The sequence below is a fragment of the Myxocyprinus asiaticus genome, chromosome 41 (assembly GCF_019703515.2).
Source record: "Myxocyprinus asiaticus isolate MX2 ecotype Aquarium Trade chromosome 41, UBuf_Myxa_2, whole genome shotgun sequence".
Lineage (NCBI taxonomy): Eukaryota > Metazoa > Chordata > Actinopteri > Cypriniformes > Catostomidae > Myxocyprinus > Myxocyprinus asiaticus.
The window spans coordinates 16,858,708-16,884,345 of NC_059384.1; the positions used below are offsets into that span (position 1 = coordinate 16,858,708).

Sequence of the window (25,638 nt, forward strand, 5' to 3'; positions counted from 1 at the left end):
TTCCCTCACACTAAGTTTTGCATTCCCTTGCAATAAGTTTTGCGTTCCTTGCAAAAGTTTGCATTCCCTCACAATAAGTTTTGCATTCCCTCGCAATATTTTGAGTTCTCTTGCAATAAGTTTTGCGTTCCCTTGTAATAGTTTCAATTCCCTATCTGTCACTCACTCGACGTTGTGTCGATGTAGTAAAACTAGGGGTCACTCTTGGGAGCCCCAAACACCTCTGCTTTTTTGAGTGGAATTTGCATGCCACTCCCCCGGACATACGGGTATAAAAGGAGCTGGTATGCAACCACTCATTCAGATTTTCTCTTCGGAGCCGAGCGGTTCTATTCATTGAAGCTGAATTCATCCGTGAAGTTCATTCATCTCATCTGCCGGATTCTACGGTGCATTTTAGCGGCTTCTCCCCCTCTGCACCCGTGGAGTGCAGAGAATGCCCCTGGGTGCTTCGGCAGAAACAACTAAAAGAGTATATTCTAAAAAAAAGAGTATATTTTCTTTCTAAAAGAGCGGCACAAACGGAACGTCTTTTTAAAGATGCCTTTCCGTCTGTGTGTTATTCCTGGTTGTGGTCAATATCTCTCTGCTTCTGATGGCCACGATCGCTGTTTTAAGTGTCTGGGCACTGCCCACGTGGAGACATCGTTCGTGGATGGGTCCTCACTGCGAGAACATGACCATGGCAACGTTGCGGTTGCGGCTTGCATTCGTAAGACAGCAAGCCACCCCAGCGGCTCCCCGCCTCGGTCCTTCTACCTACGGGTATGAGGCCGTGCCGGTTAGCACTGGGGGCGATTTGGGGACCTCAATGGGACCACCTCCGCCAGGTATCCCCCCACGGACCTCCCATTCCCCAGCATGCTCACTTGCTCCGGTTGGGCGCTTGGATGAGATCGCCGGCTCGTCTCAGGGTCAGTTCGACATCTCGTTCAGAGCCCAGGAAGAAGACGAGTTATCGAGCGCAGCATCGGAGAGCAGGCTCGTCCAGTCGGACGCAGAGGCTTCGACTGGGCTTCCTCCTTCGGGAGTGGTCGCCTAGTCCCAGGCCGACGCGGAAATGATGGCTATGCTTTCGGCGATTGGTTCTTGGGCTCAGGGCGCCGCCCACGGCCCCGCCCCCATTCCTTTCTTCCCAGAAGTGCATGAGGAGCTGACAAGATCGTAGGTGGCACCTTTTACTGCCCGGTCCCGGTCTTTCAGCTCCCCTGCTCTTGCTACCCTCGATGGCGGAGCGACTAGAGGGTATTCAGTGATCCCCCAGGTGGATAAGGCGCTCGTGCACTTGTGTCCGCAGAGCGCTGCCACCTGGCGTGGGCGCCCGAAACTCCCATCCAGGGCCTGTAGGTTTACGTCATCCCTGAGGGATAGAGCCTACAGTGCCCCTGGACAAGCATGCCATGGCTCTCCTGCAAGTACACCAAGCCAAGGTGCTAAAAGAACTGCACGAGGGTAGTTCTGACCCGGGATTGATGCAGGAACTGTGCTCGCCACACGACCTCGCTTTCCGGGCGACAAAGGTCACGGTGCGGTCTCTCGGGCAGGCTATGTCCACCCTGGTGGTCCAGAAGCGCGACCTTTGACTCAACTTGGTTGAGATGCACGAGGCTGACAAGGCAGAGTTCCTTGACGCCCCCATCTCCCAGGTTGGCCTATTAGGCGACACCGTCAAGGACCTTGCCCAGCAGTTCTCGGCGGTGAAGCAGCAGACGGAGGCCATACAGCACATCCTGCCCCAGCGCGGCTCAAGACCCCGCACCCCGTCTGCTCGTTGCCAAGGGCGTCCTCCTGCAACTACAACACTGGCTCCGCCACAGCCCGCCCCGTGGCGCGGCCCCGGCGTGGAGCCCAGCGCAGGAAGCAGATGCCACCCGTCTCACGGCCGGCCGCCAAGAACCCGAGGAAGTCTTCGAAGCGCCCCTGAGACGGGCGACCCAGGGCAAGGAGACCCGCTTCTCCGCTTCTAGTGAGCAGACCACTCAATCCCCCGGTGGAGGGCCAGGAGGAGAATCTTTTGTTTCGTTTTCATTTAATTTCGCCACATGTCCAAGAGCCTGCGGTACCCAAAAATTCAATAAAAGAGTGGTTTTCTTGTTCCCTGGGTTACATGTTCAGTGTGCATGGCTGTCGTCACGACCACCGTCCACCGTCCCATCTTTGCAGGTATGGTGCCCCAGCGACAGTCCCCCCGCCCCTGTGCGCCCAGCTGTGGCACAAACACGCCCACACGAGATTGGGTCTGGTGAACTACAGGGGCGAGACTCCTCCTCCTCCCTCCTTGGCCAATCTTATGGTGGGTGGCAGGAGCCAGGTAAGTGCTTCGATGTCCCTGGACTCAGCACGGCCACGAGGCTCGAATCCCTTCAACGTGGCACCTCGAGCTCCACCCCGCCGCGAGGCCCCACCCGCCGGTACATCCGATGTGATCATTCCCTTGGTCCCCCTTGCCCGGAGTTTGGACGCGTGGCTCGCACTTTCCAAAAGGAAGCGCTGTCTCCAAACAGGGGATTGCCCACTGGGTCATCGACGCCATCAGGATGGCATATCAGGCTCTGGACGTGCGCTAATGCTCCACATGTGCTGGTTCCCCGAAGGCGACCCCATGTGATATCTTCCGCAAAATTCCCTGACGGCAAACTGCGTCTTCCTTGGGCAGAGGCCCCTCTGCCCCCGGTCGCCATGCTCTGTAGAAACTCCTCCCCCTTTGGGTAGGACCTACCATGGGACCTCTCCACATGACATACTTCCAACAAGACTCGGTAAGACCATGTGACGTATTCCACTCAAAATACCCCCCCCCCCACTCTTTTTGGGGAGAAAAGAGAGGGAAAAGAGACCTCGGCTGGGCTAGCCTGTCCCTATAGTTGGGCAGTCAACTTGTTCTGATGGACCGTTCGACGCTCATAAGAGCATTGGGGGAGGTTACGTGACGGCCTGGTGCACTGGCTACAAGGCACACAGCAGTCTGCCTGTCACACACCGCCAGTTCACGCAACACAGTTCAGCTAGTTGTGCCATTTTGTATAGGGACCCCTAGTGTCACTACATCGACACAACGTCGAGTGAGTGACAGATAGGGAACGTCCTGGTTACTTTCGTAACCTCCGTTCCATGATGGAGGGAACGTGACGTTATGTCCCTCTTGCCACAACGCTGAACTACCCGCTGAAATGGCCGGGACCTGGTCTCGGCTCCTCAGCACAAAACCTGAATGAGTGGTTGCATACCAGCTCCTTTTATACCCATATGTCCAGGTGAGTGGCATGCAAATTCCACTCGCCAATTCTCATTGGCCTTTTTAAAAAAAGCAGTGGTGTTTGGGGCTCCCAAGAGTGACCCCTAGTGTCACTACATCGACACAACGTCTCATTCCCTCCATCAGGGAACGGAGGTTACGAAAGTAACCAGGATGTTTCCTGGTACTAAGTTTTGCATTTCATTGCAATACTTTTTGTGTTCCCTCACAATAGTTTGTGTTCCCTCACACTAAGTTTTGCATTCCCTTGCAATAGTTCGCATTCCCTTGCAATAAGATTTGCGTTCCCCTTTGCAATATGTTTTGCGTTCCCTCGCCATAGTTTGCATTCCCTCGCAATAAGATTTTCATTGCCTCGCAATAGTTTGCATTCCCTCACAATCAGTTTTGTTTTATCTCGCAATAGTATGCATTCCCTCGCAATAAGATTTTCATTGCCTCGCAATAGTTTGCATTCCCTCGCAATCAGTTTTGTGTTACCTTGCAACAGTTTGTGTTCCCTCGCAATAAGTTTTGCGTTCCCTTGCCATAAGTTTTGCGTTCCCTCACAATAAATTTACCATGGTTTTTATACTTTTACTACAAATACCATAGTTTAACTATGGTTTTTACTATAGTAATATTGTAAACTGTAGTAATCATAGTTTTTGGCAGAAATCATGGTTTTACTATAGTAATACTGTAGTAACCATGACTGTTGTAGTGTAACCATGTTTTTTTAACTTTTTTTTTTTTTTTTTGCGGAAACCATGGTTTTACAATAGTAATATTGTAGTAACTATGAAAATCAAATTAAGTACATTTTTTTTTATTTTGCAGAAACCATGTTTCTATACGGTTTTAATACAGTATCCTGTACCCATATAGTAATCATGGTTTTACTATAGATTAAACATTGTTAATCTTGTGGTTTTTATGGTTTTACTACAAATACTGTACATTGGTATTTGTTGTAAAACTACAATAACCACACAATTATGATTTTTATTACCATAGTTTTCATTTTCCTGTATTATTTCTATGGTTTTACTGCAAATATTAAGGTTAGAATATGGTTACTGTAGTAAAACCATGGTAAATGTATTGTGAGGGAACACAAAACTTATTGCGAGGGAACGCAAACTATTGCAAGGGAACCATTGCAAGCAGAAGCGAAACTACGTATTTAAAAAAGGACACTTCCCACCCTGTCCTCTAAGGGGCTCTGTACTCTCCAGTTATTGCCATTGAGCATTTGAAAAACCCATATTGGTCGACCAATACATTTTACTTTTCTCATTTTTTGCTTTCACTGACTCACCGTTCTGCATGCTGGTGAGGGGTACAGTGTATTGGCCAATAAAGTCATTATAGGAAGCAGCATCAAAGTCCTCCACCACAAACCGTACCAAAGCCAGTTCTGGCACATGAACAATGAACTGAAAGTTTGTATTCCACATAGGATTGAAACCTATCCACAATGAGGAAAAAAACACTTGATTGACATATTTCCAGAAGATATGGTCAAAAATTATTTTCAAATACCTTGCAAATGAATTGAGAGTGAACAAATAAAAATCCTTGAGTCACTTGCCATTATTGTCAATATGATGTGTTTGCTTGGTGGCATTATCAGCTGGCACACCATAGATCTCAACCCGCACTTGAGGGTCCACAATGGACTTAGGCTTGTCCTTATTGAGTTTAGGCAGCTGTTGGGCTGAGATGATCTGCAAAGATGTGACAGGTGAGTGACCACTGTTTATGACAATTGTTTAATAGGGGACTGGGGACTCACTTTCATGTTGTTCCAAATTCTTCCGTGAAAAACCAAAGAATTTGTTGGGTAGAATCAGTCACCATTCACTTTCATTATATGGAAAAAAGATTAAATGAAAGTGAATGGTGACCAGTGTGGCACACAGGTGGACCTCATTCACCACTTATCTTCCCGGCCTCACTTTGCCCAGATGCCACTCGGCCCTGCCCTGCTCACTACAATGGCCTAACATCTCCCTTTGTGTTTGGAACAACATGAGGGTGAGTAAATGATGACAGAATCTTAATTTTGGGGCAAACTATCACTTTAAGATGAAATATTGTAATTTTAGAAGCTTGTAATATAGACATACAGAACCTAGGTTTGCATTTAATGTATTGTGTCATATGTAATGCTCACCATGATGTGCACAGTCTTCTTTTGCAGCCAAGGGCCTACACTGAGGTTTTTAGGGTCAAATTGGGAGGCAGGGTCTCTCTGGTACTCTGGCTTCAGTATATAGCCACACCTGCCGTTAGGTAAGAAGCGGCCCTGGTTTAGATCCATCTCCTTACAGCGAGTCTGGAAGTTTAGAGCCACTGTGGATCAATATAAGGGATAAAAACAGATTAAGTAGTGTATGGTAGCATGGGTAGATCATAAACAGATTGGTTCTGAACTGTCTCAGTTTTATATTGTGTTAGTTTGAATCACTTTGTACCTATTTGGCAGCCAGCATTCCACAATGGCACTGGGTTGTAGTTGGACGAATCAGTTCTAGATCCGGCTGGGTAGATTCTACTCAGCTTATCCATGTTGTGATGAATATATGCCATGGCTTCACCATGGAAGAGAAAGAAAGAATTTGATGTTAGAGGATATTTTGCAACATTAATCACATTTTTGACAAAATGCCTTCAAGCTAAATATAAAATCAGTGACTGCCCCTTTATTCTGAACTCTGTACCAGGATAGGTAGAGCCTGAACAGCACAACTTGCTTTTCACTATAGACAAAGCAGCAACAAAACAAATCTAACCAATAAAATGAATTACCTGAGTTTTCTGCCAGGTTCATAGCTTTGCTCTCCTTAAAGGAAGCCATCTCATAGAAGGCCTGGTTATCCTTTGAGTGCTCAAAGCCACTGAAATGGACACTTTTGCAGTAGATGACCAGATCTGACAGCTCCTTGGCTAGCTTTATCTTTTTTGACTTCTACAAAGTAATCAAAAAAGACTTTAATTACAATGATGAGCAACATAAATGGACTTCATACATACAATTGCAAAGGGATGCCAAATATGCAAAACAATATTCAAAACTTCTGATTTGAATCAGAATTTTGTGGGAATGTTTGGGACAGCTGAGCGTGCTGATTTGAACTCAACCTTATCTGACTTAGCTTTTTGTATGCAAATATACTCCACGGCCTTACTTACACTGCAAGTGTTTTGAGAAATGTGTCTTCCTGTGTATGACATTATTACCCTCTGTTACTAAATCAAAATGTTCTCAATGTTTACAAGCTTTGAAGCCATCTATACTCACTGAGCACATTATTAGCAACATTATGGCCCTAATAAAGTGCCAGACGTGGTCTGCTGCTGTTGTAGCCCATCCGCCTCAAGGTTTGACGTGTTGAGCATTCTGAGATGCTATTTTGCTCAATACAACTGTACAGAGTGGTTATCTGAATTACCGTAGCCTTTCTGTTAGCTCCAACCAGTCTGGCCATTCTCCGTTGACCTCTCTCATCAACAAGGTGTTTCCATCCACAGAACTGCCGCTTACTGGATGTTTTGTGTTTTTGGCACCATTCTGAGTAAATTCTAGAGATTGTTGTGCGTGAAAATCCCAGGAGATCAGCAGTTACAGAAATACTTAAACCAGCCATTCTGTCACCAGCAAGCATGCCACGGTCGAAATCACTGAGATCACATTTTTTACCCATCTGATGGTTGATGTGTACATTAACTGAAGCTCCTGACCCGTATCTGCATGATTTTATGCATTGCACTGCTGCCATGATTGAATGATTAGATAATCACATGAATAAGTAGGTTTACAGGTGTTCCTAATAAAGTGCTCAGTAAGTGTATATGCTAGCTTACTCCTAAAAGTTGACAAAATGACCTTTTAGCAGATATAAGCATTTACAATTGACAGTCTTTCTCTCCTGGAAGAGTAGATCAAAAATACTGATGAATCATCTTGTACTACACAGATTTAGAAATTGTAGAAATTTCCATGACATTTGCATAAGTTATGTTTTATTAATTTCCAGGAATTTCCCAGGCCAGTACCCATTTTAAAATTCCCTGATATTTCCAGGTTTTCCATGACCTTGGGAATCCTAATAATACTGTATCACCTGCAACCTTTGATATGTCCTGCCCTAACTTCCAATATTACGTTTCAATAGGTAATATGTCAACCGAGGAGGGAAAGCTGTGCTGTCAAGCAATGACATGGGGTCTTTGAAGACTTCCACTGTATTGATTGTGAGAATTAGAGGGTAAACTCATGCCAACTCCACACATGCTGATGTTTAGTCAGCAGTTTTTGGTTTGTTGGCCGTTGAATGACTGTTTTGTTATTTTAAACACACCTTGCCCATGACCTTCTGTTCATTCTCTTTCAATTCAGCAGCCTCGTCTTCCTCAGAAACACTGTCCACATCCTCTGTAGTGTTGTTGTTGAATGCTGCATCGAGCTTATTCAAACACTTGCCCTTGATCAAGAAACGGCCTTTCAATTCCTGCAAACAGAATTACAAAACATAAATGTCATAGAATAAGGAAATAGAACTGTCTGTTGCAAACCAAATTAGACATTGTCACATGTTGTAAAATGTACAGTGTTAAATCTACAGTGCCACGGCAAAAGTTGTAAATTCTGAATTGAATACAGTACCTGTAATATGAAAACAATAAATATACCACATCTTTTGGTTGCATTGTCATTGCTGGCTGCATGCAAACCAAACATGCAGCATGACCATCATAGTCCGATTGATGAACAATGACTCTTGTGTGCCAGATATTTTAATTAATGGGTGAAAAAGACTCACAACTGATTGTTTTGAATCAGTGTAACAAACTTAATGAGCTTCCCTGCTGCAACAACAGAATTCAGCAAGAAAAACATTTTTGCTTCTGCTTGACATTACTCCCAGTAAAATCAAGCTTTATGAAACTAATTTCCAGTTTTGCAAGCCCTAAATTCCATACAACATACAGCAAGAAACACCAATGGAATGATGATGGCAATGAAATATGGCTAGAGTCACACTGAGTCTACTCATTCTGCACATGTTTTTGTGTTGATTGTAGGGGGGAATCTACAGAATGGATTTAATTATGGTAAATTTTGTTAAATGGAGCTGAGAGTATAGCATGGTAGCAGCCAACATGATCAAATTAGCCAAGTATTCAGATTTGATATTTTATTTAAATTACATGTATTAAAAACTATCTCAAAACACAATTATGAGGCAAAAGAAACAAATAAAATGAATAAACAAACACAAAAGGGACAGGGGTTATGAATGATTTAACATATTAATTTCTGCAATTAATAGTTGACTGTTTAACACGCTAAAAAAATTATGCAATTAATGCAGTATCCATTTTTTTCACTTCCTAAACTTCACTAATATTTTTCCACACTTTTTGTGGCTAAAATTGGCATATATAAATGTGCAGAGGGTACACGCTCAACTGCACATCCTAACACAGAAACTGATTGTGTGGAGCAATGCACGCTTATTTATTATGCTCGACTCATGTACCAGGCATAATAAACACGGGAGCGGATTTACTGTATGGAGAATGGAGACTTCACCCGCAAGGGGTGAGCCAGGTGTGGGAGCCATGTGGGCAAGCTGCGGTATCTCCGTGCGTTGCCCGAAAACACTCACTCACTGTCATCTGAACCAGTGTCAACAGCTCAACAGCAGCCAGAGAAAATAATAGTTTTGAGATTTTAAACTTCAGCAAATTAAACTTCAGCATCCAATTTGTTTTAAATCTGTATGTATAGTGTCTAATAATGCATTGGCAATGTAGACTTAAGTTTGTCTTGCCATTAAATCTTGATATGAATGGAATCTGCCCATTTGATCCTATATTTTAAAAAGTCCACTGGAAAACGACAGAAGATTTTGCCCAATTTTTAATTACAGCATGCCCACTGATTTAATGGCATGTATACATACAGTACACAGCATAAATGAGTACACCCCCTCTGAACATAAAGATATAATTCTATTTCTAAATGATTACTATTGAAATTTATGTGAAGATGACAAAATTGAAATGTATTTAACATATACTTAACAGCATAATCAAAATATATGTTTTCAATATCTGTAAACTAATTAAATTAGGCAGTTTTGCTTAAGTAAAGGGTTGCAAAAATGAGTACACCCTTGAGTAAATTCAAATAGTGTACAATATTTTAGTACTTAGAATGTCCTCCATAACTTTTAAATACTGCTCTGACCTTTCTTGACATCAAGTGTACAAGTGCATGACATATTGCCATGCACATCCTCTTCCACTCCTAGAGGATGACCTCCTTGAGTACTCTTGTTTAATGGTGAGTGATTCTCAACTTGCACCCCACAGGTGCTTATATAGGGTTGAGGTTGGGTGACATACTATCTTGTTTATCCATAGGAATGCAGCAGTAGCTTTGGAAAAATATTAGGGTTGTTGTCATGGTAAAAAAAAAAAAAAAAGTGCCGAATTTGTGGTGGGAAGAGAGGGTGGCATCTCTTTTAAAATTTTGAAAAAAAAACAACAAAAAAAACATCTGTGAGTTCAATATGCCATTGATGAAGTACAATTCCCCCACACCTTCAGCACACCTAAATCCCCATACAAGAACTTTACCACCACTGTACAATGTGGGTACCATGCCCTTCCCACTGTACTCCCGTGTGACGCCATGCATTTTGGATTCCATCAGATCTAAAACAAAAATGAGACAAGCTGATAGATTCTCAAAGGTCTGCACCTTTATCATTATGGGCCTTGGCAAAAGCTAAACAAGCTTTTTAGGGCTTAAACGATTAGTCGACGTTATCGACAACGTTGACAATAAAAAATTGTCGACAAAATGTTCGTTGTCGAATAGTCGTTTGATCTTAACGTAACATAAGATCATATGAAACTCAGCACTGCAGCTCGTGCTTGGCTGAGGAGAGGAAGAAAACACATCTCACAGTCCAGATGCACTCTAAACTTTCTAAACAGCTTCAGGTGATGTAGATCGCAAAATATGAGGGAATTTTAATGCAAAAATACAAAATAAGTAAATACAGAAGCACTCTTGTTGTGGAATAAGCAGAGCCTTTGCTGACGCTCAGCTTAAGCAAAACTTGTGTATCGAGCGTCTTTAAAGGAAACACCCTGTCGTTACATCTTTAATGCAGTTATATTGAATGCGTTATAGCTTTATTAAAGTTCAAATAATAAGGAAACTGGCATTTCTCTGCGCGGTCAGCGCCTCTTCTATGAGTTGCGCGAAGTGTCCCGATCTAAGGGGGAGAGATTGAAACTGCACCCGGCTGATGCACACTCTGTTGCGGGGACGCTCGTCCCTTGAGCGCGTGCACTTAATGCAGCTAGATTATAACGTGATGGCAACTTACTGAATCATAATATATGTCACTGTGCATTTCTTATCGGGAAGAAAATTGGCAAAACGCAGCTTTATTAATAAGAGTGAGTTTGTTTTTTTGTGAGTTAAAGATGGATTGAAGTGAACAAAAAGGTGAGAGAGGGTAGTCTTCGCCCCATTATACACTGCAAAAAAAAAAAAATTTATTTGTTTTTGTTTTGACTTGGTTTCCAATATAAATATCTAAAACTCCTTTAAAACAATGTACATTTACTTTAGCAGCTATATTGCAGAATATATATATATATATATATATATTTTTTTTATCTGAGAATGTTGAATATAATATTAAAATACAAATATTTTAAAATATCTAAAAATCCTTTAAAAAAAGATGCATTCACCTGAGAAGCAGCATATAAGATGTTTAGACTTGCTTTTAGAGAATAGATCTTGAATATAAGTATATTTTGTCTTTACTGCACTCGCAGAAGTATAACCAAGTGAAGAAATACACTTATATACAAAATACACTTACAGTATATTTAAAAGCAAGTCTAAATATGTTATATGTTGCTTCTCAAGTAAAAGTATCTTGTTTTAAGGATTTTTAGACAATTTTAAATGGGAAAAAAAGACAAATACACTTGATAACAACAGGATTTATTTGTAGTGGAATTTTTACTGAATTAAACATAATAAAAAGTATATTTTCCCTTTAATTCAGTGAATGTCATTTAGTGGTATTTATAAAATATGATTTTGTCCTCTTTGTTGTTAGCAAGCACGTTTAATACAAACTTTTAAGTCGGGCACAAGCTGAATAATCGGTTAAGAGCTAATGATTAATCGTTGCAATAATCACCCGAATAGTCGTAAATCGTTCTAATAATTGTTAGATTAGTCGATTATCAAAATAATCGTTAGTTGCAGCCCTAAAGCTTTTTATGCTTTGAGTTCAGCAGTGCCTCCCTGCATGGATGACAACCACGTATTCCACTTCTTTGCAGAGTGTGTCTTACTGTGTGAGATGAAACAATCTCTCCAGTTTGGCTTCCCACAGCTTTTGCCAGCTCTGAGGCACATGCTTGGCAATTTTTAGCAAAAATCACTCATCATGAGGTGAAAGCTTACAGCGACTGTCTGAACATTTCAGCAATCTTGTCAAAAGTCCATTCTTTTTGAATTTCTGTGTTACTTTTGCTACTATGTTTTGAGCCAATAACAGTGATTTGCTAATACTCTTGCAATTTAACTGCAATTAAATCATTTTCTTTTTTCATTTACTTGACAATTCTCTCCCATGTGGTCCATTTGTTGTCAGCATTGAGTCTGAGAGTGATTCAATGAGTTAAGTAAAACATTTACACTTTAACCAACTATGTCTATTTGAGTGTGATGGTTCAATAGAATAATCTGTTGATCAAAGTCCCTCATCTAGCACCAGAAAATATTTTATTAAGTTTTATATTATAACTTTCTGGAAGGTGTACTCATTTTTGCAACATGGCCTTTTATCATTTTGATAAGAAAGTAATTTTTTTCTTGTTAAGTATTGACATGTTTCATTAGTATCTGATTAACCAGAGTTGCTTAAACATTATATTATAAATGAACACCAGATAGGTCTTATTTGTAAAGATAGAGAGCTGAATTTGTTAAGTTTCAGAGGGGTGTTCTCATTTATGCAGTGTACTGTATACAGTACTTGAATCAATTATTTACACCTTTAACAAATTGTCTAATTATCTCTATCTGCAAAAAAAAAAAAAAAAAAAAAAAAAAAAAAAAACTAAACATATTAACGTACATATTTAAATAATTAAAATAAATGATGACAAACCAATTTCTTGCAAGTTTATTGAGACAAAGTATAAAGAAAATATATTTATGATTATATTTTAATGTTTAAATGTACCATGATTAAAGAAAGTGGTGCGATGAATTAGTTATACATTTTTAATCGATTCACAGCCCTAGAATTTAGTGAATGGCTGGCATTCAAATTTCAGTGAAAATTTGTTGTTTTTGTTGAAAGCCATAATATGACTATGGCGGCAGCCAAATAGAAACTCTAGATGACTTTCATCACATAATATCAAAAGGCACAGAAATACGTTTCTTTACTATTGTCTCTCTGCTTATGTACTGCATAGCGTAAGTTTGTCAGTCCCTAAGGCCATTCAGGGACACTGCCAGAACTTCTCAGCCAGGAACAAAGCACAAGCTTGGACAGATTGTCTATATGAAACTTAATTTGCAAGTCATTTGAAAGGAAAAGATTAAATTATCATGACTTTTAATTCAGCAAAACTGATCCAGATGCTTGAATTCCAAACATGCCTGTTGCACAAGCTCATAAACTCAGAGCCTGTTTGAAACTATTTTATGATTCAGAAGCACCTCCCACCCAACAACCACCAACAAGCATTTCTAAACATTTCCTCTCAAGTTGTGCCTCTCTGATTGAGCTTGCGTTGTCTTGTCAGTCGCCTTTGAGTCTGCAGCTTTAGTATATTTTGACAGCTTTGTATGGGTTTTGGTGTATCAGGAAGTGATAAGTGGTTTAAAATCAAGTTCATGTTAAGCAAAAACATTTGTCTCTGCACATTAGTAGTCGCTCTACTGATAATCACTTCCTCCCTCTTGAACCATGACTTGAATTCATGGATATAGAAGTAAACAGGAAGTGCACAAGGACAATGTGAAAGTCATTTGAGGAAAGTTTAAGGGTGGGGTTATGAGAGCTTTGAGAGGAAATCTGAACCAACCTGTTTGTAGAGTACTGTCAGGGTTGTCCAGCAGGTGGCGATATGTAACATCATCTTTAGTATGTGGAGTTGCCAATGATTGGAAAAGCTGTATCAACTTTATCAACTGTATGTATCAACTTTGTTGGTCCTAACTACATACTAATCAAAACAATAGTATTTCTTGATTCAGATTTAATTAGTTTTTTTTTATTTATTGAAACACCATTACAACAAAACTTAATGTATGTCTTTAAGTACACATTTTCATATCAACATCCAGCCAGTGACATCACTTAACCACCCAGTAAAGTGAATCATATGTTAATTCGAATACAGCTCTGAGAGATTCAGTGAAAAATTCGCTATACTTATTCAAACCGAAAATTTGTGAGTCTTTTTGACGCATTCATTAAAAGAACCACTGGTTTAAATGAGTCATTCATCCATGAATCACTATTATTCACTTGTCATGCTGTAGCCTATTTTTGTTTTTGTTTTATATGTATGATTTCATGATACCCAAGCCTTTTTATTTCATAACATTCAATTTAGACTACAAACTCACAACTCAAGTCAAATTAAACCTCTTTTGCTGTAGCGCTGGAGATTCACCAGTGGTCTAGTTCAGGTAACACTGAAATGTACTTAAAGCTTTTTTCAATGAGAGCATTTTTGTGATCAGCAATAAAAGGGCCACACAAGGATAAAACTAACCTCAGGTCCTGGAAAAGTGCTTGGCATGTGGTTACCCAAGGGTTGAGTGAGCAGAGCATTGCCCAGGATGGAGGTTAGGTGATAGGCCATGATTTTCTGCTGCTCTAGGGTGCAGTGGTTCTCCAGAGACAAGATCACTGGGTACTGTGAGGTCTAGAGTAACAAAGAAGCACAGAAACTGAGATCTAGGTGGCCCATTTTACATGAGAACAGATTTTCTTTCATTTGAGAGTTCAACATAGAACTCTTTATACATATGGAGTTAGTTCACTCACTTTAAAAGCATATTCTTTGATGACCTTGATGACGTCTTTGAAAAGCACTTTGGATGTGAGGGTGTGACCATGGTAAATAACCGGTTCCCCATTTGCACCATCCCAGCAATCCAGCTCCACACAGCGGCAGCCCTTCATCAGTGCTCTAATATACAATCATCATTGTCATCATATTGGTTATGAAAACCATTTATAACTTTAACAGAATATATTGCTGTTTTAAATATTCATGCACAGGAAACATAGAACTACAACTTTAGGGGCAGGCTAAATTGGGTCCCATTAAGAAACAGTGTGAGTGGAGAGTGGATTGAAGTGAACCAAAAACAGATCCAAGTCAGCTTTTAAGCCCAGGGGCAGTGTGAATGAAAAGATAAGTTGCTTCTGTTTTTAGTCCACTTAAAGAGTTCTTTACAAGTTTTTTCAATTTAAAGGGTTAGTTCACCCAAAAATGAATATTCTCTCATCATTTACTCTCATGCCATCCCAAATGTATATCACTTTCTTTCTTCTAATGAACACAAAGATTTTTAGAAGAATATTTCAGCTCTGCATGTCCTTTCAATGCAAGTGAATGGTGACTAGACCTTTTAAGCTCCAAAAATGTAAATATATGGAATACATCAGAAGACATGGTTTAAACCACTGGAGTCATATGGATTACTTTTGAGCTGCCTTTATGTGATTTTTTGGAGCCTGAAAGGTCTGGTCACCATTCACTTGCATTGAAAGGACCTACAAAGCTGAAATATTCTTCTAATAATCTTTGTTTGTGTTCAGCAGAAGAAAAAGTCATACACATCTGGGATGGCATGAGGGTGAGTAAATGATTAACATTTTTGGATTAACTATCCCTTTAATGTACTGTATACTGTATAGTGACTTGTTTTAATTCCACCAAGTTAATTTCCCACCCTGATTGAAATGAATGCTTAGTTTGCTACAGCATTGCTCTTTAAACGTCCTGCTAAAAGCAGACATGTTTATACTTGATATAGGCCTCTGTGCTGCTTGGTCCTTTCAGCTGGTCCCCCATCAGATAAGTGTTATGGGAAGAGGAAATAAAGTAATGATTGAGCGGTTGGCGCATGTCTTGGTACAAAGCTTTGTGGGCAGGATTAAAGATGCCACCTTCCTCCTGGTTCAGGAACATCAGGAAGCCGTCTTTGGTCATGTGCTTCCTCTGTTTGGCTGGGTAAATTTGAAAACGCTTTATTTATTAAAATGTTTTTAAAAACACACGCAATCATAATTTTGATGCTATACACTACCAGTCAAAGGTCTGGACACATTTGACTGTATTTATGTTTCTTGTGATCTTAATAAACTTTTCATCTTGTGCTTAAATGTTTGAAATTTTTTTAAATGGATGAGTTGGACCGGATAGTGCCCAGCATTTATGGGAACTCATTTAATACTTTTTAAAAAGAGAAAACGCCAAGAGTGTGCAGAGCAGCGATACAGACAAAGGGTGGCAACTTGGAAGAGGCTAAAATATAAATTTTTGGGTCACTACATAATTGCTATACTTCAATCTGTGCCATTTCATAGTTTTGAGGACATGTATTCTAAAATGTGAAAAACAGTAATAATGAAGAATGAGTGGATGTCTCCAAACTTCTGACTGGTAGTACATGCAAGATTGTGAAATTCAGTTTGTGCTATAATGTGAAAGAAAAATCTACTTTTCTAATTGTATTACTGGCCAAAATAAATAGATTTTGTTCTTTGGTTTAGTAAAAATATATGGAAGCATATAAACTCAAAGTTCATTTAAAGAGTTATCTGATGTAATCTTGTGGTTATTTAAGCCTCATTACCTGTCTCATCCACCTCATATTTGTTGATAAGCTTTAGGGCATAATCCAATGACACTGGCTCCCTCTGCTCGTTTTGGAGGAAGCTAAGCAGGTCAGTTGAGCTCATCTGTCCATTAGTGTGAGTGTACTTTCCATAGATTATGTCAATTTCCTTACGGTAAGTCAGCAAATCGTAAAATTGTTTAATCTCTGCACCCTCAAGAGTGCCTGAGTTTGACGTGTCACATTTCTGCAAAATTAAACAAGAATGTTTTTTAAAGTGTACAGGCATGAATATAAGGTGCCAGTCTATTTTTAGAACCAATAATATTTTAAAGACAATAGTGACAATTTCAATTAAGCACATTTTCCACCAAAATGATATTAACCCTTAAACATGTACCTCTGGTCTTTAGTGACCTGGGACCTCATTCCACCCCGTACCTTATCCATTTTTTGAGTTATGTCCACACCTCTTTTGCATTTCTTAATTTTTCTCTTATAAATAGTGTAACATACACACACAAAATAAAGCCAAAATTACAAATATATATATATATATATATATATATATATATATAATAATGTCTTAAGAAACAAAAGTGTATAGGGTCATTAGAGACCCTAGGTATGTAATTTTTTTTTTTTTTTTTTTGCACTTCCATAAATTATATTTTTATGATTACATCATATCTATATAAGTTCAGTATCACATGATATCTATTTCTTTGTTGTTTACAAGAGAAATAAGTACTATGTTCATACAAATCAATACTAAATCACATTGTATATTCATAATGGTGAATTATCAGTATTCCATATGCATGTACACATACATATTATATATGCTATTTGTTACTCAAGGTGGCGCTGTTGTTTCAGGGTTTATCTTGATTTATATTTGACATTGCAATTTGATGAAGAAACAACATGGAAATAAACTATAGCAAGTATAACACATCAACAGTACGATATGACTATTGTCTTTGGGTGTATTGTTGAAATTATGTAAGTTTATGTATGCAAGTTTAGACCCAATAGGTGAAAATAGAAAATATGTACAGTAGGTGTAGTATATGTGTAGCTTATGTGTAGCTTTTGTGTATCTTATATGTTATGTGTAGCTCAATATATTTTTAACAGCATCTTACGAAATTTCAGTGTGAAAGAAATTAATCCTGTTCTAGATTTGTCCTGATTTGTTGCATTATCTTATTGATATATGAAAAATAAAACATCAAAATATCTAAAAATATATTTTATTCTATTATTTTCTAATTGTCTTGAAAATATTTTGAAAATGTTACACTATCTGGGCATTTTGTAGATCAATTTGTGATATATATAAGTGCCGGGTCTCTAAAGACCTGAATATGTAAGTGTTTGGTGAAATTCCCATGCATTTAAGGGTTACATTTTATATTTATATATTATGTCTTTCTTTTGATTTTTAAGGTGCATCCAACAAAAAGCGGTCAAGAACATTTCTGGGTTATATTTTCGAATAAACTGAATTAAAAATATGACCCGGAGATTTTTTGAGATTTACACTAGAAGCCTTTTAAACATCTTGCTATTAGGTGCATCCATTTTGTGATTATAACAAACAAGCGGTACAAGTTAAAAATGAAAACAATAGTTTTACTAAAAAGCTTTATTTTTTGCCTCTCACCTTAAATAGCATCTCAGCATAACTGTCGTCCACTTCGATATTGATATTCAGTAGGAAATGCTTCAATTCCTTCAAGGACATTTTGTTGTCAGAGTTCTTGTCTGCTTTGCGCATACAGCTGTAGAACCAGCTTTTTATCTAATGTAAGGTATGAATATTAAACACCGGAAAGATTTATTTATTCCATTTTGAACTAGAGGCTTCTTTAGCTGCTGTAAGCTACAAATATTATATCATAGTGACATCCACTACATTTTTTTCAATAAATGTTTTCCTTAATTATAACAGTACGGACAAATCTGTTCAGGAAACAACTTTTAGGGAATGAAAGATAAGGATACTGTTCACTGTTCTGTTGGCGGTTAAGGTTTCTCATGCTGTTCATGACCTTCTCCAGACCTTTGACCCACTGTTTGGCCTCCTCTTTGGAACTAGCAATCAAGTCGAGGTTCTTGCGTCGATTTTTGAAGATGATGGTGAAGCAGCGGTCCTCCACAGAGGAGTCAGTGTACTTCTGCAACCCCTCAGACTGACGGCCATACCGCACTGATTCAATGTCCTCCAGGTTGACTGTGGATGGGGCAAGACATTTAAAGTATTATTTTAACTATTTTGCTATTTCCGGAGAATAACATAGGATTTATAGACAATTTGAAGAGTTTTTGGGGTATATCTGATCTACTAAAGAGAGACGGACTCCATCCCTCCAGGGAAGGTGCCTCTCTCCTCTCTAGTAATTTGGCTCATAGTCTTAATAGTGATAGTACTTGACTAACAGGGGCCCAAGTCAGGAAGCAGACAAACTGGCTAATCCGAACGTCTGCTAGCTGCCTTGAGACGTCACACAAGTCACATAAACTACAACACATAGAGAATGTATCACCTTGATATCACATAGAGACTGTGTCTGTTCCTCGAACTATCAAACACAAACCATTCACTAAATAATTTAGAAAAAATAAAAAGGTAAAATAAAAAAAATAAAATAAAAAAAAAACAATTAAGACAAACATCTATAAAGGTAGGGCTACTAAACATTAGATCTCTTTCAACCAAAGCACTAATTGTAAATTAAATTTTTACATATCATAGTTTTGATGCACTCTATTTGACTGAAACCTGGCTTAAACTGGATGAATATATTAGTTTAAATAAATCTACTCCCCCAGGTTATTGTTATAAATATGAGCCTCGTCTGAAGGGACGAGGAGGAGGTGTTGCTGCAATTTACAGTGACGTTTTTGGCGTTACCCAGAGGAAAGGATATAAGTTTAAGTCTTTTGAACTAATAATGCTTAATGTGACACCGTCAGATACAATTAAAAAATCTCTGTTGTCTTTTGCCCTTGTCTCAGTATATACACTACCGGTCAAAATTTTGAAACACGACTCAAATGTTTCACATGATCTTAAAAAGATTTTGATCTGAAGGCGTATGCTTAAATGTTTGAAATGAGTTTTGTAGACAAAAATATAATTGTGCCACCATATTAATTTATTTCATTATAAAACTAAAATGTAATTTAAAAAAAAATTTTTTTTGAAATTGATGACTTGGACCAAATAATAAAGAAAAGCAGCCAATAAGTGCTCAACATAGATGGGAACTCCTTCAATACTGTTTATAAAGCATCCCAGGGTGATACCTCAAGAAGATGGTTGAGAAAATGTCAAGAGTACATGTCTGCAAATACTAGGCAAAGGGTGACTACTATGAAGATACTAAAATATAACACAGTTTTGATTTATTTTGGATTTTGTTTAGTCACAACATAATTCCCATAGTTCCATTTATGTTATTCCATAGTTTTGATGACTTTAATATTATTCTAAAATGTAAAGAAAAAAAAAATACAATAAAGAATGAGTAAGTGTTTCAAAACTTTTGACCGGTAGTGTAGATCACCCGGGCCGTATTCTGATTTCCTTGGTGAATTTGCACATTTTCTATCAGATCTAGTAGTTACTGCGGCTAGAGCTTTAATTGTTGGTGACTTCAACATTCACATAGATAATGAAAATGACACATTGGGATTAACATTTATCGATATTCTCAACTCTTTTGGAGTCAGACAAAATGTGACAGGACCAACTCATCGCCATAATCATACACTAGATTTAATTGTCATATGGAGTTGATGTTGATACTATAGAAATTCTGCTGCAGAGCGATGACATCTCAGATCATTACTTCATCTCTTATATGCTGTGATCAGGTAATGTTACTCAATCTACACCACGCTATCATTCAGGTAGAACTATTCTTTCGACCACTAAAGATATCTTCACTAATAATCTTCCAGATTTATCTCATATACTCAGTAAGCCAAAAAGACTAGAAGAACTTGGAATAATAACAGAAAATATAAATACAGTCTTCTCTAGCACTCTTGATATTGTCGCCCCCCTTCGATGAAAGAACGTTTTTTATAAAAGCCCTGCACCATGGTACAATGATCACACTCATGCTCTCAAGAGAGCAGCTCGGAAAATGGAGCGCAAATGGAAGAATACAAAATTAGAAGTATTTTGCCATGCATGGAAGATACGTAGTCTCTGTTGCTGCCAGGTCAGCATACTTTAGCAAACTCATAGAAAATAACCACAATAATCCTAGGTGTTTATTCAGTACTGTGGTTAAAATTGAAATCATCAGAAATAAAATTGGAATTATGCAATCGTCTGTCACAGTACCTCAGAAAACAGTGTCTCATAATTTTCCTCACAAGCAACTTCAATCCTTCACTGTCTTAGGTCATGAAGAACTAACAAAACTTATTGAAACATCAAAAGCCACAACTTGTATGTTAGATCCAATACCAAATAAGCTCTTAAAAGGGATATTCCCTATAATCTCAGAACCTCTTCTTAATATTACTAACTCCTCGCACTGTTCGGGATGCAGACACACTCACTCATCTATTTAGCCAGGCATACACCTAATTTATCCATCATCTCACAATTAGGCTGCTTTAGTAAGGTCTGCCGGAACCAGAAACATTTATCATGATCTATAACTCTGCAAAAAATGTAATGGCATCTACGCTAATATTATTCTACTTGTTTCCCTGTTCCATCCCGAGGTTACCAAAGCCAGCCAGATCCAGCTCTGTTCCTGCTTGGTGTCAGACTCCACTGCTCCGTGTCTCTGAGTGATGATGACTACATGCCAACCAGACATCACTTCAGTCTATTACGATGGACTTCAGGGGATGAACTGATGCCAACTCCAAACATAAGACATGGGATACTTCATTTGCCACTGCCTGAACCTTGGATTTAGGATAGACCTCACCGAAATGACTTGCCGGTTGAACTGCGATGCACCTCACTGATCTCTGCCTGCATCACCTTGGTCTACTGATGGACTACACTCTTAAAATGGAATACTTAGACTATCAATTAAGTGCCAACAAAAGCCTTCATCAGCCAACTAACAAAGGACAATGCATTTATGTGAACTTCTGCAGTTAATCCAGGATGGACTTCAAAGACATTAGTCATTATTCTTACAGTTCATACAAAATCTTTGTTTAAACACTGGCCCTTAACACTTACTTAGTTTACTAATTTTAGACCATGACTTGCACTGCACACAAATAACTAATATTGGCATTATATTCATGTTCTTTAGCCAGAGGGGAACTGGTCCCCACAGTGAGTCTGGTGTCTCCCAAGGTTATTTTTCTCCAATAACCAATAACACAACAGTTTTGTGTTCCTTGCCACAGTCACCTTCGGCTTGCTCACTGGGGTTCTAAATACAATTATTATTTTATTATTTATTTTTATACACAATTTACAATCATATTTAATCAAACTACACAATGATGACTGACTCTAAGACTTTATAGATATTACAGTTTCATTTTCTGTTAATGCATGATTTTCTGTAAAGCTGCTTTGAAACGATTTGTGTTGTGAAAAGCGCTATACAAATAAAAATGACTTGACTATTTGACATCCTATTCACAATTAAAAATCATGCTTGATGTGCCATGTCAATACAAGATTTGAACCTTTTTGCAAATCTAGCTCTTTTTTTATTGCCTCTTTGCCCATGTTATATAGGCAAAGAGGAGGGAGAGAGAGGGGAAATGGAATAGGGACATTACCGGATTCTAACCCAGGTCTCCATGAGTACAACAGCTCCCAATACATGGTGAGCAACGTACTACCAGTAACTATTTAGCCTGAGACAAAGTAATTGTATAAAAATGAATGGAAAAAAATGGACAGCCCAATATGGCAGATGTAGAAAAGGTAGTCCCGCCTTACAGGTAAAAGAGCCAATCACCTTTTAGATACAGACATCGCCTGTCAGTCAACTCGGAAATGCGCATGCGGATTAGCCAGCCAACCTTAAAAATAGCATTTTTTGGTGTAATCTGAGCTAAATTTATGATCCCATTGATGTCAGATTTTGCTGCTGATTTGAAATATGTTATTTGATCATAATCTTGACAAACCGTTTTTGGAGATTTCGGTCTTTCTCTGTTCAAGTAGATAGCAGTTGTACTTGTATCCATAGGAAACAATCTGACTTCCCAAAATGGCCCCGAGTGGACTGACTTGCCTTGAAAGGGACTTTTACACTACCTTCTTTGAACTGAAATTCATTCAACTACTTTAAAAATTTCATTTTCAAAATGGAAATTACAAATACACAAATTATCATGCACATAACCTAAGGGTGTTTCCAGAAACATCAGATAATATTTATAATTAATGTTTAAAATGCTACCTATAGAAATTTCTATTTAAATGTAATATACCGTTCTATCATTTTAATACGTTATCTTTCATTGTATGGACCATGATAGAAGAACACTTAATTTGCCATGAAATCCTGCAGAATGTTCTAATTAACACCACATTTTGATTCATTTTTTATCTATATAAAGTTATCTGAAAATAATGGTAGACATAAACACTCACTGAGCACTTTATTAGGATCAACCATCAGAATGGGGAAAAAATGTGATCTCAGTGATTTCGACCATGGCATGATTGTTGGTGCCAGACAGGCTGGTTTAAGTATTTCTGTAACTGTTGATCTCCTGGAATTTTCATGCACAACAGTCTCTAGAGTTTACTCAGAATGGTGCCAAAAACAAAAAAACATCCAGTGAGTGGCAGTTCTGCGGACGGATATGCATTGTTGATGAGAGAGGTCAACGGAGAATGGCAAGAATGGTTTGAGCTGACAGAAAGGATACAGTAACTCAGATAACCACTCTGTACAATTGTAGTGAGCAGAATAGACACAGAATGCATAACAAGTCGAACCCCGGATGGGCTACTAGAGCAGAAGACCACGTCGGGCATTTTATTAGGACCATAGTGTTCCTAATAAAGTGCTCAGTGAGTGTATTGTGTCTGCATTACAATTTTTGATGGCTTTGTTAATTGTTTTCAGTTGTTGAGAGTACTGAACGTATTTCAGAGAAATATGTCTGTCAGTTTAGAAAAAAATAAACAGGCAAAATTCATTTTTGGACTAATGAAATTCCTTTGTTGGTGGAGGGGAACAGCCGCCCCTCTAACCTCTCCTGCAGGAAGGAAAGCACCGACTTGACTGTGCATCTCTGAGGGTCTTCACCTCGGGAAGAACACCAATTCATGAACAGACGGCACTTCAAGGCATACAGCTGCCTCATGGAGGGAGCTCTGTCCTGAGTGATAGTGTCTACCACCGCCGGTGATAGCCCACTTAGGTCTACCGCATCCCATCCAGTGGCCAGACATGGAGGTTCCAGAGGTCTGGGTGTGGGTGCCAAATTGTGCCCTGTCTCTGAGAAAGGAGGTCCTTCCTCAGGGGAATTTGCCAGGGAGGGGCTGTTGCGAGGAGCGTGAGCTCCGAGAACCAAGTCTGGGTGGGCCAGTACAGTGCCACCAGCACAACTTGTTCTTCGTCAAGATTGTTTCACAGTTGACAGAATGCGTTTCTGCATCAGCATTTTGAACGGGAGCTTGTACAGGGCCCGATTCAAAGCTCGCAGGTCTAAGATTGGCCGCAACCCACCGCCTTTTTTCGGTACGATGAAGTAGGGGCTGTAAAACCCCTTCTTCATCTCGGCTGGAGGGACAGGCTCTATCGCGTCCTTCTCTAGAAGGACTGCGATTTCCGCACACAGAACAATGGCATCCTTGCCTGCTACTGAGGTAAAACGGACGCCATTGAACCTGGGCTGGCGCCTGGTGAACTGAATCACATAGCCGAGTTGGATCGTCCTGACGAGCCAGCACGACATGTTGGAGAGCGCTAATCACCTCCAGACTCCATGCAAGGGAGACACTGTAAGACTTGGCCATCAGGGACGACGTGAACTTACAGGCCTTGGACGGGAGCCTAGGACGATTCCGCCAGGTGGCGGCATTTTGCGGGCACAGGTGCACCGCAATCGCCTGCTCCACCTGAGGAACCTCCGTGTACCCCCTGGTCGCCTCGCCATGGAGGGTAATGAGAGCGGAGGAACTCACAAAACGGGACCGGGCAGTAAAAGGTGCCCACCACGATTTCGTGAGCTCCTCATGCACCTCCGGGAAGAAAGGAACTGGGGCAGAGCGCGGCTGTGTGTGGCGCTCTGAGCCCAGGAACCAATCATCCAGCCACGAATGCTCAGGGCAGGGTGGAGGGTTCCACTCAAGCCCGATGCTCGTGGCAGCCCGGGCAAGTATGACTGTCAGCTCCACGTCGGCCTCTGACACGGTGGGAGCCGGCAGAGTCCTTGGCGTCAGACTGTAAAAGCCCGCTCTCCAATGCCGTGATCGATACCTTGTGTTCTTCTAGAGCCCCGAATGAGACATTAAACCAATCATGGGGCGAGCCGCCTGACCCATCCATGAACTCGACCGGTGGAAACGAGCGTGCTGGGGAATGGGAGGTCCATGGGGATTCACCCGGCGGAAATGCTCCCACTGAAGCCCCCAAATTGCCCCCAGCGCTAGCCGGCGCAGCCTTGTGCGTGTAAGCAGAAGGACCAGGGCAGGGAGCGGCTGGAGTGACTTTCCCTCTATGAAAGAAAGAAAGTCGCGACCGCAACGTTGCCATGGCCATGTTCTCGCAGTGAGAACATGAACCATCCACAAATGCTGTCTAAACGTGACTATGACCCATACACGTGAGACAGCGATCATGGCCGTCAGAAGCAGAAAGATAGCAACCCAGGAACTGCACCCAGGAAATGCACATAAACAGAAAGGCATCTTTAAAAAGACGCTTTCTGCCAATGCTTACAATTTTAGAGAAATAAACTCTTTTAGTGTGGCTGCCGAAGCACCCAGGTTCGTTCTCTGCACTTATCTGTGCGAGAAGAGAGAACCTGTTGTCAAATGCGCCATATATCCAACAGCCTAGCCACTGCAGAGTTGAAAGGAACGGCAGTGGAATTTTAGCAAATTTTAGCAAATCTCCGAAGAACAAATCTGAATGAGTGAATGCAAGCCGGCTCCTTTTATACCCGTATGTCCGGGGGAGTAGCATGCAAATTCCATTTGCCAATTTTCATTGGCCTTTTCTCAAATATCAGAGGTGATTGGGGCTCCCAAGTTCGACCTCTAGTGCCACTACATCGACACAACGTCGAGTGAGTGACAGACAGAGAATCTTTATTTTGCCTAATCCTGCCTCATTATGTAAAACACACCCGAGTACTTGGGAAAGAATCTTGATTTCACAATTAATAATTCTTGGCAAAGCACTGGTGAATAAAAGACAACTCATCACAAGGCCACACCAGCCAGTGATAAGGTATTAACCTCAGTGATGTCATTCTTATTACAACACATAGCTACACATTCCAA

The 25,638-nt window shown here is 40.0% G+C and overlaps 1 protein-coding gene across 2 annotated transcripts in view; it reads right to left on the reverse strand.

Moving 5' to 3' along the window:
- LOC127431887 (1-phosphatidylinositol 4,5-bisphosphate phosphodiesterase delta-1-like) overlaps positions 1 to 25,638 on the reverse strand; it is a 42,975-nt gene that overhangs the window by 3,570 nt on the left and 13,767 nt on the right. For both annotated transcript variants that reach the window (XM_051682515.1, XM_051682514.1), the window contains exons 3-14: positions 18,174 to 18,402; positions 17,833 to 17,962; positions 16,182 to 16,410; positions 15,351 to 15,552; positions 14,362 to 14,506; positions 14,087 to 14,239; positions 7,603 to 7,752; positions 6,050 to 6,209; positions 5,716 to 5,832; positions 5,415 to 5,593; positions 4,830 to 4,965; positions 4,557 to 4,706 (exon numbers count right to left, since the gene is read on the reverse strand). In XM_051682515.1, coding sequence (XP_051538475.1) covers positions 4,557 to 4,706; positions 4,830 to 4,965; positions 5,415 to 5,593; positions 5,716 to 5,832; positions 6,050 to 6,209; positions 7,603 to 7,752; positions 14,087 to 14,239; positions 14,362 to 14,506; positions 15,351 to 15,552; positions 16,182 to 16,410; positions 17,833 to 17,962; positions 18,174 to 18,402 — 1,980 coding nt within the window. The remainder of the gene's footprint in view (positions 1 to 4,556; positions 4,707 to 4,829; positions 4,966 to 5,414; positions 5,594 to 5,715; positions 5,833 to 6,049; positions 6,210 to 7,602; positions 7,753 to 14,086; positions 14,240 to 14,361; positions 14,507 to 15,350; positions 15,553 to 16,181; positions 16,411 to 17,832; positions 17,963 to 18,173; positions 18,403 to 25,638) is intronic.